Source organism: Colossoma macropomum, unplaced genomic scaffold (assembly GCF_904425465.1).
Source record: "Colossoma macropomum unplaced genomic scaffold, Colossoma_macropomum, whole genome shotgun sequence".
NCBI lineage: Eukaryota > Metazoa > Chordata > Actinopteri > Characiformes > Serrasalmidae > Colossoma > Colossoma macropomum.
The window spans coordinates 17,767,357-17,780,620 of record NW_023494796.1 but is presented as its reverse complement, the minus strand read 5'-3'; the positions used below and the strand labels follow the sequence as shown (position 1 = coordinate 17,780,620).

General features: G+C 39.3%; 1 protein-coding gene across 1 annotated transcript; it reads left to right on the top strand.

The window, feature by feature from the left end:
* Positions 1-2,075: 2,075 nt before the first annotated feature.
* Positions 2,076-12,236, top strand: LOC118816565 (ecto-ADP-ribosyltransferase 5-like). Its single transcript, XM_036583007.1, has 4 exons — positions 2,076-2,290; positions 2,586-2,711; positions 5,313-6,031; positions 10,051-12,236. The coding sequence occupies exons 2-4, from the start codon at positions 2,652-2,654 to the stop codon at positions 10,145-10,147; spliced, it is 876 nt and encodes a 291-aa protein (XP_036438900.1). The 5' UTR covers positions 2,076-2,290; positions 2,586-2,651; the 3' UTR covers positions 10,148-12,236.
* The last annotated feature ends 1,028 nt before the right edge of the window (positions 12,237-13,264 follow it).

Here is a 13,264-nt window from a genome sequence, read left to right as displayed (position 1 = left end):
TACATTTTGCACAGTGTCTCAACTTGTTTGGAAACAGACCTGTGTAAACATGACAGTACTGATAAAATTTCACTTCAAATCAACTAATTTAAGTGTTCATTGTTTTTTAGTTTATTTAAGTTACTTTGCTCCTTTATGCTGCTTCAAGAGTTCGAAGTGACTAAAACTAAAACTGTAAATAAGTTTTGTGGATATTTTTCAGTAACTTTTCCAGTTAGGCCGAACATATGTCTAAATTTACAGATATGCTATGACTTCATTTTTTAAATTAGTTTATTTGACTAACAAGCACAGTATGAAAAAAGTAAAACAGTAAACAGAAAAATGCTGCCTATTCAGATTTTTAGCGCTGTCGCCTCACAGCAAGAATGGCCTGGGTTCGATTGCCGGCCAGGCGACCAGGGTCATTTCTGTGTGAAGTTTGCATGTTCTCCCCGTGTTCGTGCAGGTTTCCTCCCACAGTCCAAAAACATGCAGTCAGGTCAATTGGACATGCTAAAATTGCCCCTGGGTGTGAGTGAGTGTGTGAATGTGTATGTCTGTCTGTCTGCCCTGAGATGGACTGGCGACCTGTCCAGGGTGTATCCTGCCTTCTGCCCAATGACAGCTAAGATAGGCTCCAGCGACCCAGAAGGATATGCGGTTTAGATGATGTATGTCTGTATTCTTTTTTGAGGGATAATAATTTCCCATCAAACTGGCCGGCAGTCTGCTTCTCTGGAATATACCGCCTCTGCTGATTTTGTATAAAGTCCTGGTTTCTGTCACTGGTGTCGCTGATGTTTCCGACGTTATGTTGTCATTTTATTGTAACTTTCAAGGTTTTTCTTTCAGCTGGAATGTTGGTAAATCATTTTGAGGGTCATGATGCCTTTTCTCTCTTTTTTTGTCCATCAAAGCACAACAATTGCATGACGAAGGTGCATTTTAAACCAGAAGCGGGAACTGTTCGTGCACTGCATTGCTGCAACTTAAAGTGTGCTCCTGTATTAATAAGTACAGCCATGCATGACAGCAGCAGCGGACCCACATGCACTAAGGGCATTTTTATGCTTTGAGTATATTTTTTCTTGCTATATAGTATTGATGTACAATACCCCTGAGGTTTTCGCCATTCATGACTTATAATTTCATCACAGAAATGTTCTGTTTTGCCCTGTGCAGTGTTTTTGTATTGTTTTCAATTTAATACAGGTCCCACAAAATTTACCAAACACTGCTTTCTGTCTTTATTAGCATGTTACTTACTGTCCCAACTTTTTGAGAATTGGGTTTGTATATTTACAGCATGCTGTAGCCTACTAGGTTAGTCTCAGGCAGAGGCCTATATATCAAATAGACCCATATAGCAAAGTATTGCACAAACATTGCTACCACTCTAGAACCCAAACACCACAATGTTGAAAACAGACCTGAAGGCCTTGGTATACTTTCAGAACGAAGCTCACAAAGGTTGTATGAAAGCATATGTATTGCAAGCCTTTCTGTGGTTTGTTTTGGTGCCTATGAGCCTCTTCTGCTCTGTTGAATCATAGCCTTTGTGGCGTAGTCTGTCCATCTGCGGAGTTGACCCAGCTGCCATGGGCATCATCTTTGGTTGCTTGTTTGCTTCGCAATTATGTCATGTTGTTCACTGAAGCCAGTCAAACGTTGTTTCCACAAGAAATATACTGAGGCCTTAACCACGAGACACCGTATTGTAGTTGTAGTGCTCAACCCTAGTCAGTTCAAATCTTTAGCCCCACAAATTCCCATTCAGTAAGAGATGTTGAATTATACTATCATGTCTGCATTTATAGGCTTGTTGTAGTCTCAGTTATTCTTATCATTTCAGGCATGAGTTAGCAAACAACAAACCTGTTCAATGCATCATTCCTCTTCTGAAAAGATCTTAAAAGTGTAATAAAAACTTAAGCTCAAAGATATTGATATCAGGAAGCTCCAGGGCACAATCTGCAATGAATATACCACATAAAAAAGCAGCTCAGAAAAGCTCATACTCTATGCTATGTGTGCATGTTCTTTCTTGATATCAGCCCCACCTTAACTTACCCACATTTTTGGTCATTGTTGAGTCAGCCTTTTACTGAGTGGCAGTGGTTGCCTGGGAAATTTCCTGTGTTATTTCCTTTCGCAGGTCAGCGGAAGACACTAGCAGGGAGTTACTGTTGATGTCCAGTCTTGATAAGAACAGAGTTTTCTTCTGAAGGATGGGCACTCCTGCAGACGCTGTGCTGCACACATTGTAACCAGAGCTTTCCGTGAAGTTTGATCTTGTAGGCTTGGTCTGGTAAGTGTCAAAAAAAATACTATATTCTGTTTATAGTCTTTTACTGATACAGCAAGCTTGTGGTCAGTTCTGGTCGATAGTCCAAGTTGTTCTTTCAATCTTCTATTTTTTCAGTTGTTTGGAAATCATTGAGTAGTTTTTTCATTATTTCTTCATTGTTTAATCAAATTCACTTTGTAATTGAAATTATTAGCGACAGTATTTCTGCAAGAAAACTCATTCTCTGAGATACAACGTTTGATATGATTATGATATATTCATAATGTTTTCTCGTCTCACTTTCTGTGTTTAACAGCTCTTCTCCGCACATATTTCCTGTGTTCATTTTGGCACGGCGAAGGCGAGTAGGCTAACTGACAGAATGGAATGTTGGAGTGTGAATCCTTTTCTCCTGATACTCCTTGCTGGGCTCTTATACACTGTAAGCTCTTTGTCTCCACTTCACAAATTTAAAGCTGCGTTCATAACACTATACAGCTGTTTTTGTTAACTGAAGATACCAGTGATACTCTTTGTTGTTTTATTGTGATTGCGCTGTAACGGTCACTCAAAAAATGAAATGCTAATTTTATTTTTAAATGATACTTCAAGTAGTGCCCCAAAACTCTTAAGTAGCTTCTCAGATAACATGGTAGGGGCAGAGCCATGGCTAGGCCCATCCATATTGATCACAGGCCTACCCAATCAAATGGGTAAAGAATATTTACTAGTTGATTTTTTTAAGATAATGAAATTTAATTGGTTTTCTGTGAGTGCTGTTATTGAATTGTGGCCAATCAAATTGTTATGCTCTCTCTGCCAAGCTCTGCCTACTTTTCCCAGCCCTCCAAAAACCGCTCAACAACCATTGCTATCTGCCATTTCCTCAAACCTTGGGTTTATTATTAGCACACCAGTGTTTAAATTTGAAGCCCCAGCTGTGGTTAAAAGATGTACCTGGGACATTGTTGTCAGTTTTCTGCAATTTTGTTACTTACAATGCTCTTTTGCCACAAAGGCTGAAAGTAGCTTTGTGAAAATGTCAAAGCAAACATCTAATGTTATTCAGTGTGTCAGAGGTAAGACATGAATGGACCACCTACTTATTTCTGCCTACACCCCTGTAATATGTCTTCAGAGAATTCAAATAAATCATAAGAAAGTTATTTGAGTAAAGTTTAATTATCTAATTCTATATATTACATATTGTATATATACCTATGCAATTAAATATCTAATTATCTAGACTGTTTTTATACCATTTTAAAGTACTACACGTACAATTAACTTGATCACTTATTTTGATTTACATAATGTAGTTATGCTGTCAGAAAAAGTCATTTTTTTTCTCACAAAATGTAAATACTCCCCTAAAAAGATACCACATGGTCCTTAAGGCCCAATACATTGTGTTAAATTAGTTTATACTGTATTCATTTTCCCAAAGGAAACAGGCATTTTTGCACCTTTTAACTTTTTAAACAGCTAGATTAGGATTAGGATTTGTGGATAAGGTGGAAATGTTTTGTTCCGTGCAGCATGCAGAAGAACATTTTGTAATGTAGGTTCTGATTTGTGTAAATCTTAAGTAGTGCAGATTTAAGTAGAACAGTGTGATAAACATGGAGTCAAGTTCCATGGGCATATATAACTGCAGTGGAAAATGGTACATTTAATGTTCAATAACCACCCTGTGACAGCCTCCAAACCCTGAAACCTGAGCATGTAGAAACTCGCTTAGCAGCAAGATACATGGTAACTCGTTTTTACAGCCAACAAGAAGGCTAGGTGTTTAAGGAGAGAATATGCACCCAGAGAGGAATATAGGCCAGGAGGAAAGATAACACAAAGAGTAACTAAAGAAAAAAAAGTAAAAGAATATGGTGCTGGGTGCCAGAAAGATGTTGCATTGTACTTATCAAGGCTGCATTGACCAAACATTTCTGAAGTAAATCTGACAAATCACTGTATTTCAGTGACACAACACAACGGACTCAGTTGAACTCAATTACATGTGTCAAGTAATATTAATGAAAAAAATGAGTACACTAAAGCAATACCCTACAGTCTACACCAGGGTTTCTCAACCTGTGGGCCATGGACCACCGGTGGGCCATGAAGCACCCTCTAGTGGTCCGCGGGACTGTACTCTGGAGGAGGCAGTAGTTTGTAGTGGGCCAGTCATAAAAACATGAGTGGAAAAAAGTTTACTTAAGCCTAATAATTAAAAAAATGAAGAATCAAACATTTCTGAATTATAACCAATATAAATATTAACAGAGCCTTATAAATGAAAACATCTCAGTCGCAGGCTGGTCAAACATCATCAGTTTGAGACAACACAGCCTCAGACATGCAGTGCAGTTAGCCAGAGATGGAGACGTTCCTCAGGGCGCTTTCTCCTGCCTTGTTCGGTGCGGACATATCAAACTTTTTTCTTTAGTTCACTCTGTTTTAATGTGTGTAAACATTCCTGTATTTGGGTCTGCAACAAACAGCTGAAATGGTCCGGCAAATACAGGTCCGCTTCCAGCCGAACCCTGTTTTATTCACTGCTGGTGGGATACATTTTATGATGAATCGAGGCAATTAATCTGTAGAGCCAACTTTCTTCCACTAGTAGCATGTCGGTGCTGTTTGTCAGTATAATTTGCCTGTTTTACCATCTGATTCTTTGCAGATTCTCATTCCTGCAGGCTGATAAAAACAACAGACGAGCCTTAAAACAATAGTGAAGATTTTCATGAACTGCTGAGCTTTATATTTAAAAACAGGTGGGCCTTGGGGTGGAAAAGGTTGAGAACCCCTGGTGTACACTGCAGCAATGAATGTTGCTTGAAATTAATAGCCTGCTTGTTTGAGTAGGAATGATCTCACAAACATGATAACTTTAAAAGTTTCATCAGATTAGTGTAAGGCAAGCTTCAGCTATTCTTATCCCTCTATTGTAGTAAAGATTCTTGGTAACGACTGTACTGCAGTTCCAGTTTATATCTTTTCAGTATTTTCTTCTTCATTGCTAAGCCTTTTGTCTGTTTCATAGGTCACTGCAGAGAAGAGAATGCTGGACATGGCTCCTGATGCTGTCGATGACACCTACTTAAAGTGTCGTGACAAAATGATACAGACTATTACAGCACAAGGCGGCCTGTTGCAGAAAGAGCTCAAGGCTAATAAGGATTTTACAGAGATGTGGAGGAATCACGGTGGAACTTGTGAGAAGCAAATTTATGGTGCAACACCTCCTCACTTGGCTGCACTGCAGGCTTATGGGAATTCTGGAGTTCAATTCCGAAAGACATTTAACAGACTGGTTCAGACTAAAGGCAGCAACGCCACAACATACAACGACGAATTTCCCTTCAAGTCTCTTCACTTTCTGCTAACAGATGCCTTACAACTTCTTAACCACAGCAAAACATGTACCACCGTGTACTTTGGCACAAGCAACCAGTATACAGCAGAAATTGGGAAGGAGGTGCGTTTTGGAATGTTCATCAGTGCCAGTATCCGTGAAAGCCTTGAAATTGAACATATTGTCACAGCAGATGAAGGCACGCTGTTCAACATCACCTCCTGTTCTGTGGTTAATGTTGAGAACTACACGTGCACTTCTGAGGAAATTGAACAGCTTATTTCCCCAACTGAGGTCTTCAGAGTGCAGAACGTCAGTCGTGTTTCAACTGATGAAGCTGAATATAACTTAATCACTTTAACACATTCACACTTTCTGAGCAACCATGACTGCTACCTTTTTCCAAGGTAAGTCAAAGATATTACTTATATACTTAAATATACTTAATGAGTTAATTACAGTATAAGGTTATTCTATATTACTACAGTGACCAAGATTTGTTATTTTTTTCATTTACAGCATATTTTAGTCAGTACTGTAGTTTAGAGATTGACTACCATGTTTACCAATAAACTCACGACTACATATCTACCAGATTAACTGTTGGTTTTCTATTAAAATCATAATTACGTAACTAGCATATTAGCTTTATAGAAGTGTTATTAGATAAGAAGTGTTATAATTGATAACAAAGTTCTAAGCTAGGGTTAAGGAGTGAACTGCAGTGATCGATTTGTGAAAAAAAGGGTGTTGACAAGAAGAACTCCTATATTGTGAGGCAAAAATTATACTGTTTTCATGATTGTGTATTTTATTTTATATTATTATGCCATTTTACTCCAGCTCAAAGTCAGGGAATAGAAAAAAATAGATTTGACAAGAGCTACCTCACCAGAGTAGCTTTTTTTTTAACTATAAAAATGTGACATAACAATGCCAGTCTTTTGTATTACCTCTAAAACACATTGTTTTCTTTTTGTCTTGTTAACAACTGGTGCTGTATTCAACTGTAAACTAAACACTAATTCTCCAAGCTACATACTGTTTTAGTACATATTATCTAGTATGTTCACAAGTGCTATAGTTGAGTAACCTAAATAAAAAAACAAAAAAAAACCAACAACTGGTAAATCAGCATTGTCAAGAAAAAAAAAAACAAACAAAAGCAAACCAAAAAAATGTATCTTGTATTTCTCTTTTTAGAATTTTATTTTCCTACATCTTTTGAATATATTAACCGTCTTTTACATTGTGTAAAATTTTTGAAGAAAATCATTTTACATTATTTTGCATTAAAAGTCAGGGCGACTTTTAGGGACGTTTTTTTTGTTTTTTCCTGTAAAGTTAACATTATTGGGAGTTGTGCCATGTACCCATCCCCTGGACCCTGATGACAGTTGCGAGAGCTGGCAGGAGGACTGGCGATTCACCACCATTGCAGATTCAGGCCCCTGCCTTCGTCATCAGGGCCCAGGCTACATGGCACAACTCCCTATAATTCCTGTAATTTTTATAATATAATGTTGTACAAATTTTTTTTGTTCAAGCAATTTGTCGATGCTCAGGAGTGGCACAGGAATATATGCAAAAACACACACAACTTTCCCAGTGGGCTACATCGTCCCCCATCTAACTGAATTGGTTTTAGAGTTCTTTTAGGGACAGCTTGTGATCTAACCTGCCTTGAGTTTTGCCTAGAGCAATGTCTCCCTCTGAAGTTAATGTCAGAGCCCATTCCCCTTTCAAATACAGACTCAGATTCAGCAGTGAAGGGAGAGCGGTCACCACCTTCTCCTTCCATCAAGCAACCACTTTTAATGCCCTCAGGTCTGAGGTTCTGTCTTATTTGAAACATCATTTGATGGTCTCTTTGCCAACGCCCTTTGCAAGAGGTGCTGCCTGCAGATCTTATATGGCTTATACATTCTTTTACACTCCAGGTTTGAGGATGATTTTATGGACTCTTGGGATTCTTCACTTTGCAGTGTCAGCCATCTGTTTAGCCTCTTGCTCTGGGTACATGTCTTCCATTGCACAGATTTGTCAGGGGCATCCAAACCATGTAGCCTTATAGATTGGCCAATAGGCAAAAGGCATCCTCTGTCAGCTATGCCCTGGCAAGTGAGGCAGTTCTTCCATCAGTACAAGGGTTATGGGACACTATCGACTCTGACGCTTGTACTTCCCTTTCTGGCCAAAATTCTGCACCAGCACCTGGTCTCCCATGTCCCAACCCTTCTAGGTTGATACAGGATGTCTACCTGTCTATCATAAGCCTACTTGTTCTGTTGATGTACCTCGTTGGCAGCCTCAGTAGCCAGCTGTTCTGCTCCCTGCAGGTCCCTCTTTAATTTCTTCACATACTGGATGTGATTTTTTACTGCAGCACCATTAGAGGACATTTCAAAACAAAGATTCATGGGAAGTCTGGCCTCCCCTTCAAACATAAATAGTACGTAGAGTAGCCAGTGTTCGGAGTAAATTCTTACAAGTCGGCCATAATGTATTTCTCCACCAGGGTCTTAGCTATAGTGAGGACTGTCTGATTCTTGGTCAAGAAGGCCTGGACATAACACGTAATGTGATCTGTAACCACTAATACATTGCATATCCCCCTTAGAGCCCGAAAAGCAAGTCAGTGCGTACCAGATCTCTCTGGTTATTGCTGATGATCTGATGTAAAGTTAGCAACCATTTTGCAATGAGTTTTATGAGTTTTTAAAGCAAACTGCCCACAGTGTTCTGCAATTCTGCTGCCATTTTGGGACAGTAGAGCCTACTTCTCAGAAAGTCACTCGTTCTTCCCACTCCCACATGGCCCATCTTGTCATACAAGGAGTGCAAGACAGTCTTCTGAACAGTATTTCAGGGATTGAACTACCTTCTGGTCATCCACCCCCCTTCATGAACTCCATTACTATGCCAGTAACCACATCCTCCTTCTGGGCTTGAATCAACTCTGCTTTTGACATCAAATCCAATGAGTTCACTTCTAGGTGTGTGGGGTTGGTATAGACATGTGGAACACACACGGGTGTGGCTCCTTGTTGCCTCACATAGCTAATAGTCCTTCACTACCCAGATAGCTCTCATCCCTGTCTGCAGCGTACTCTCCCACTCTTTAATGTCCTCTTCCCCTGCCAGGTTACGCAAGAACAAATCAGAATCCATGTTGATCTTGCTGGGCCAATTCTGTGTGTCAAAATCATAATTGGCTAGTGCTTCAAGCCAACAATGCCCAGTGGCATTTAGCCTGGTGGTGGCCCCATTAAGAAAGCCTGGAAACTGTACACAATTGTCCACTTCAGTGCCAAAAACTCAAGCTGGTGGATTAGGTAATTCTTTTCTGAGTTACTCATCTTCCTGCTGGCAAAGACTAGAGGTTGTAACCCTCCTAGGTGTTCCTGATACAGGATAGCCTCAAGCCCTTTTAAGCATAACAGTCACCAAATTTACTTAAATTAGGCTTCCCCTACATCAGCCTCTCGTTTTATACCCAGAAAACACAGAACAAATGAAAAATTGTATAGATAAAATGAACTGCGTGTAAAGAAGGCAAACCAGGAAAATTAGAGATTGAAATAATAGGGGTGAAAGTAAAAATAGGGAGCTGTGAACTTGACCTCGGCCTGGACAGAAAGTCCACAGCAACCAGGGGAGATCTGCTATCTGGGTGATGGTCTAGGTGAATGGCAACGTTCAAACATTTGATAAGTCCTGCTGTTCCGTTCACGAACAGAGAAAAACTCCAGTTAAACTTGGCTGAACTTGCTTCGTTAGGATTAATTAGCCCACACGGCTAACTAACAGCTCTCAGTATGAGACAAATTAGCTACTTCGAGTTGAAGTAGAAGATCCGTTTGGCCTCTCTGGTATTAAGCTTCTCAGTTTGACAAAAATATAGGTAGTATTTGCAAAAAACACACACACACAAATGTCCCAATGAGCAAATAACATATTTTACCTAAACGGCCATCATCCTTCGAAACGCTCAGCTGGCTCAGAGCCTCACCGTGATGCCCAGAAACACATCACTGTGAGGAAGGAAAATGAATTTCCGATTCTCGTTCACTTTAAATAAAGCTGCACTTCGATCTGAGAGCTGCCTCTAATAAGTACAACCATACAAAGAAGGCTGTGACAAAACTTATTCTATTGTTGTTTAAATATAGCAGTAATATGCTGACACTGCCTTCCCTCAGTGCAAAATGGTGCTGTGTGTTAATATTTTGCATACTAGCCTGCCAAAACCTAGATGATCAACATAGGATACACCTTATAGTGTGTTTACACACAGAAATAGACTTTTGGGATTTGAGCACAGAAGCTGGGTATCAGCTCAAAACCTTTGAGGCCATGCAAAATGCATTTTTGGGCTATTCCTTATGGTTCATGTCTGTTTTCTCTTCTTTTTGTCTCTTTTAAGGCCTCCTGGTGGATCCTCCAGTCCACTGCTGAGCTCTATGGTTCTGGCACTGATGGCGTCCTTTCTGAGTCTGTACTGCTGCACTGTTACACAGTGACTCACACATCCATCTGTATAAATACAAGCAACAACGACACCTGCAGAATTGCTACATTTGCTAAGGACCTCATGGGTTACATTATTATAGTCATCTTTAGTCTCACAGGGCCAGACATGTACTCTCGTTTATCACATCATGGAAAGGGTGCAACCCCTCTAAAAGCCACTCCCAAATTCCTGTGTTTTTTGTAAACATCTGAAGTACAACTGATAACACAAGCTAGCAAATCGAACTAGCGAAACGCTATTAGCCAAATGACCTGTTTTTCTTTTGTGGGATTAAATGTTTATCTTTACGACGTGTAATGTGGTCTCCACACTGACAACATACATCTAGGGGCCTTTCAGCCATGTTAACTTACATTACAACCACAGACTAATGACAGGCTAGATGTCAGTTGGACAATGATGATGAACAGACCCTCACCCCCTATTTTGAGCTCCACCTTCACAAGGTGTTGGAGTGGTTCTGAAATTTGACCTTGTTAAGCCCCACATTTAAACCACACTTAACCCAAAATTTCTCATGGCTGTCCCCTGTCGTTTTCACTATGAGATCATGTCTGGCCCTGTAAGACTAACCTGCATTCACACTGGCAGTGACTTATCGCCTTTTGTTGCTCAAATGTGGGTGTTTCTGAACTTGAGCTGAACTTGGTTGCCATGGTCTCATGTACAGCAAGCAAATGCCATGGCAATACACTGTACTTTACTGACCAGTGGCTACAGGATGTATACAAAATCAATTTGACCACAAATTGATTTGTTGTTACCCAAAATCGGATGTGATCCTGCTAAAAATAAAAATTGTGGAGAGTAACTGCATGTCTATAATTGTAACCTCTGTGTAGTGCATCATATTCTGTGCAGTCAGTATGACAAGAAAACAGTGTTGTTCCGTCGATTTGCTTTGAAAACATGGCCGCTGTTCCTCCATCTCTAGTAGGAACAAATATCTAGGAACCAAAAAAGATGCACACTGCTTCATTCTAATTTGCATAAAATAAAACTTTGCTTAACTTTATTGCATCACTGACTCCACGCCTTCATGTTGCCAACATTCATGCTGCACGCTGTCCCTGGAAATCACAAGCTCTTATTGAGAATGAATGAGCCTCTTTTTAGTGTACGGACTAAGGAGTAAGTGTGTGCTTTGGAAGGTAGTATTACTCTTATAAGATTGTTAAATATGATTTAATTTCTTTCGTTGCTTCCTGTGCCTCAGCGGAAAGAGAGAAGTGGAAGTGGACAAATGTTACTTAGATTTGTGTTTAAGAGAGACTAAGATTTTATACTATACATGGACTGAATTTATACATGAGCACATTGTGTTTAGCTATTCATCTTGGATTTGAATGTATCTTTGAGCTAGACCTAAAAATTAATAGGCTGCTAAATAAAGCTGGTAGTATTTTAGCACTGATGAATGTATACAGACTCTTTTGTAGTGCTGTGAAAAAGTATGATTGTCTCTATATTTGCATATTTGTCAAACTAAATTGTGTTTTTTAGCAAGTGTGAGATGAGCTTTTATGTTCCTCTTGGTTAGCAGTTGTTTTTACCCTGCATTTCTCCCATGGGTACCATTTTTGTCCAGTCGTTTTCTAATGTTGGAATCATGAGCACTGACCTTATCTGTGGCGGGTGAGGCCTGCAGTTTCTTTGAGGTTTGTTGGGTTTTTTTCATGACTTCCTGGATAAGTTGCCAACTTTGGTCAGCAGGCCACTTCCTGGGAACATTCACCACTGCTCCAAGTTTTTTTGATGATAATGGCTCTCAGTCACTTCCCAGACTGATGTATTTCAATAAATTTCTTTTTTAATCTGTTCATGTATTTGGGGTATTTTGGGTTTACTCAGATTGTCTTTGTTTTTTTTTTATTACATTTAGTCTGAAGATCTGAAACAACTAAGTGTGACTAATATGTAAAAAAACAAGAAATCTGGAGGGGGCAAATACTATTCAGCACTGCATTTGATTATGATCTTGTGAATAAGCTGTCCCTATATTTTGTGCATTGATTGTAAAATGTTTACTTGTTTTTAAATGTTGTTTTCATGTGATTTTATGGAATTAAAAGAGCGATGGCACCAACTTCACTGTTTGTTTCATTTTATACAGTATATCATGAATTTTGGAACAAAACCTTGCATCTCCATCGTTGTCATGTCAAAATTTCATGATGAATGGGTGAATAGAAAAGCTCCGAAACATCTTAGAATGAAATCTCTATACATTAACTTCCATTGACAGTCTTCAACATTTTTCCTTTTTTTGGACATACAAGGTTTTCTGACTGAGTGACTCTTGGTGCAGTGTGGGCCAGATTGATAAAACTGCATGGTAAATAGGAGCTGTTTATAAAATCACTGTGGCAGTAACTAGCACGCTGTCTTTTACTGCGATCAATATCTACATGTAGGTAAGACAACACTACCTATCAGCATGCAAATTGCCAAATATAATGGTCTAGGGCTGCTTTTCCTTAGTTCCAGTGAAGGGTAATGTTAATGCTACAACATGCAGAGACAAAACTTACACAATTATATGGTTCCAACAGTTGTGGAAGGCCCTTTCCTTTTCCAGTGTGACTGTGGCCCTGTGTATAAAGCAAGGTCCATTAAGGTGATGAATTTAGTGTGGAGGGACCCAAACAATCCGACAATACTAGACAGCAGACTGTTCTTCATGTATTATTTCTATACTTAAAAGATCCTGACCTTTGCAATGCAATTGCTGTTGCAATGAGTGTTTGCTGTTTTAAATTCTGATTGTTGACTGATGATATGATGTTTGTCTTGTGGACAGACTAATCGAGAGACGGTGTACAACATTTCGAAAGTATGCGCAGACCAAGATCTATCTATGTTTGCTGGGTAAATGTAAAACATCTCCTGCATAAGTGAAGACCATGATAAAACTAGGCCTGTCATAATAACTGGATTGATAACTGCAGTTAGGTATAAAGCTGTGTTTAGCAGTGTCAATGTTATCCACAAGAGGGTGCTACCACTCACTGTAAGTAAAAAAATGTGTTCTGACTTTTAAACACTATCCAAAAAAGTACCTCAATTTTTGTCATTTTTAGCAAATTAACAATTCTGATAACTTACT

Bases quoted from the DNA above. Each gene is read 5' to 3' on its own strand.
- LOC118816565 (XM_036583007.1), top strand. From the start codon at position 2,652: ATGGAATGTTGGAGTGTGAATCCTTTTCTCCTGATACTCCTTGCTGGG. The intron at 2,712-5,312 runs GTAAGCTCTTTG...TCTGTTTCATAG, and splicing joins TTGCTGGGCTCTTATACACT to GTCACTGCAGAGAAGAGAAT. The intron at 6,032-10,050 runs GTAAGTCAAAGA...GTCTCTTTTAAG, and splicing joins GACTGCTACCTTTTTCCAAG to GCCTCCTGGTGGATCCTCCA.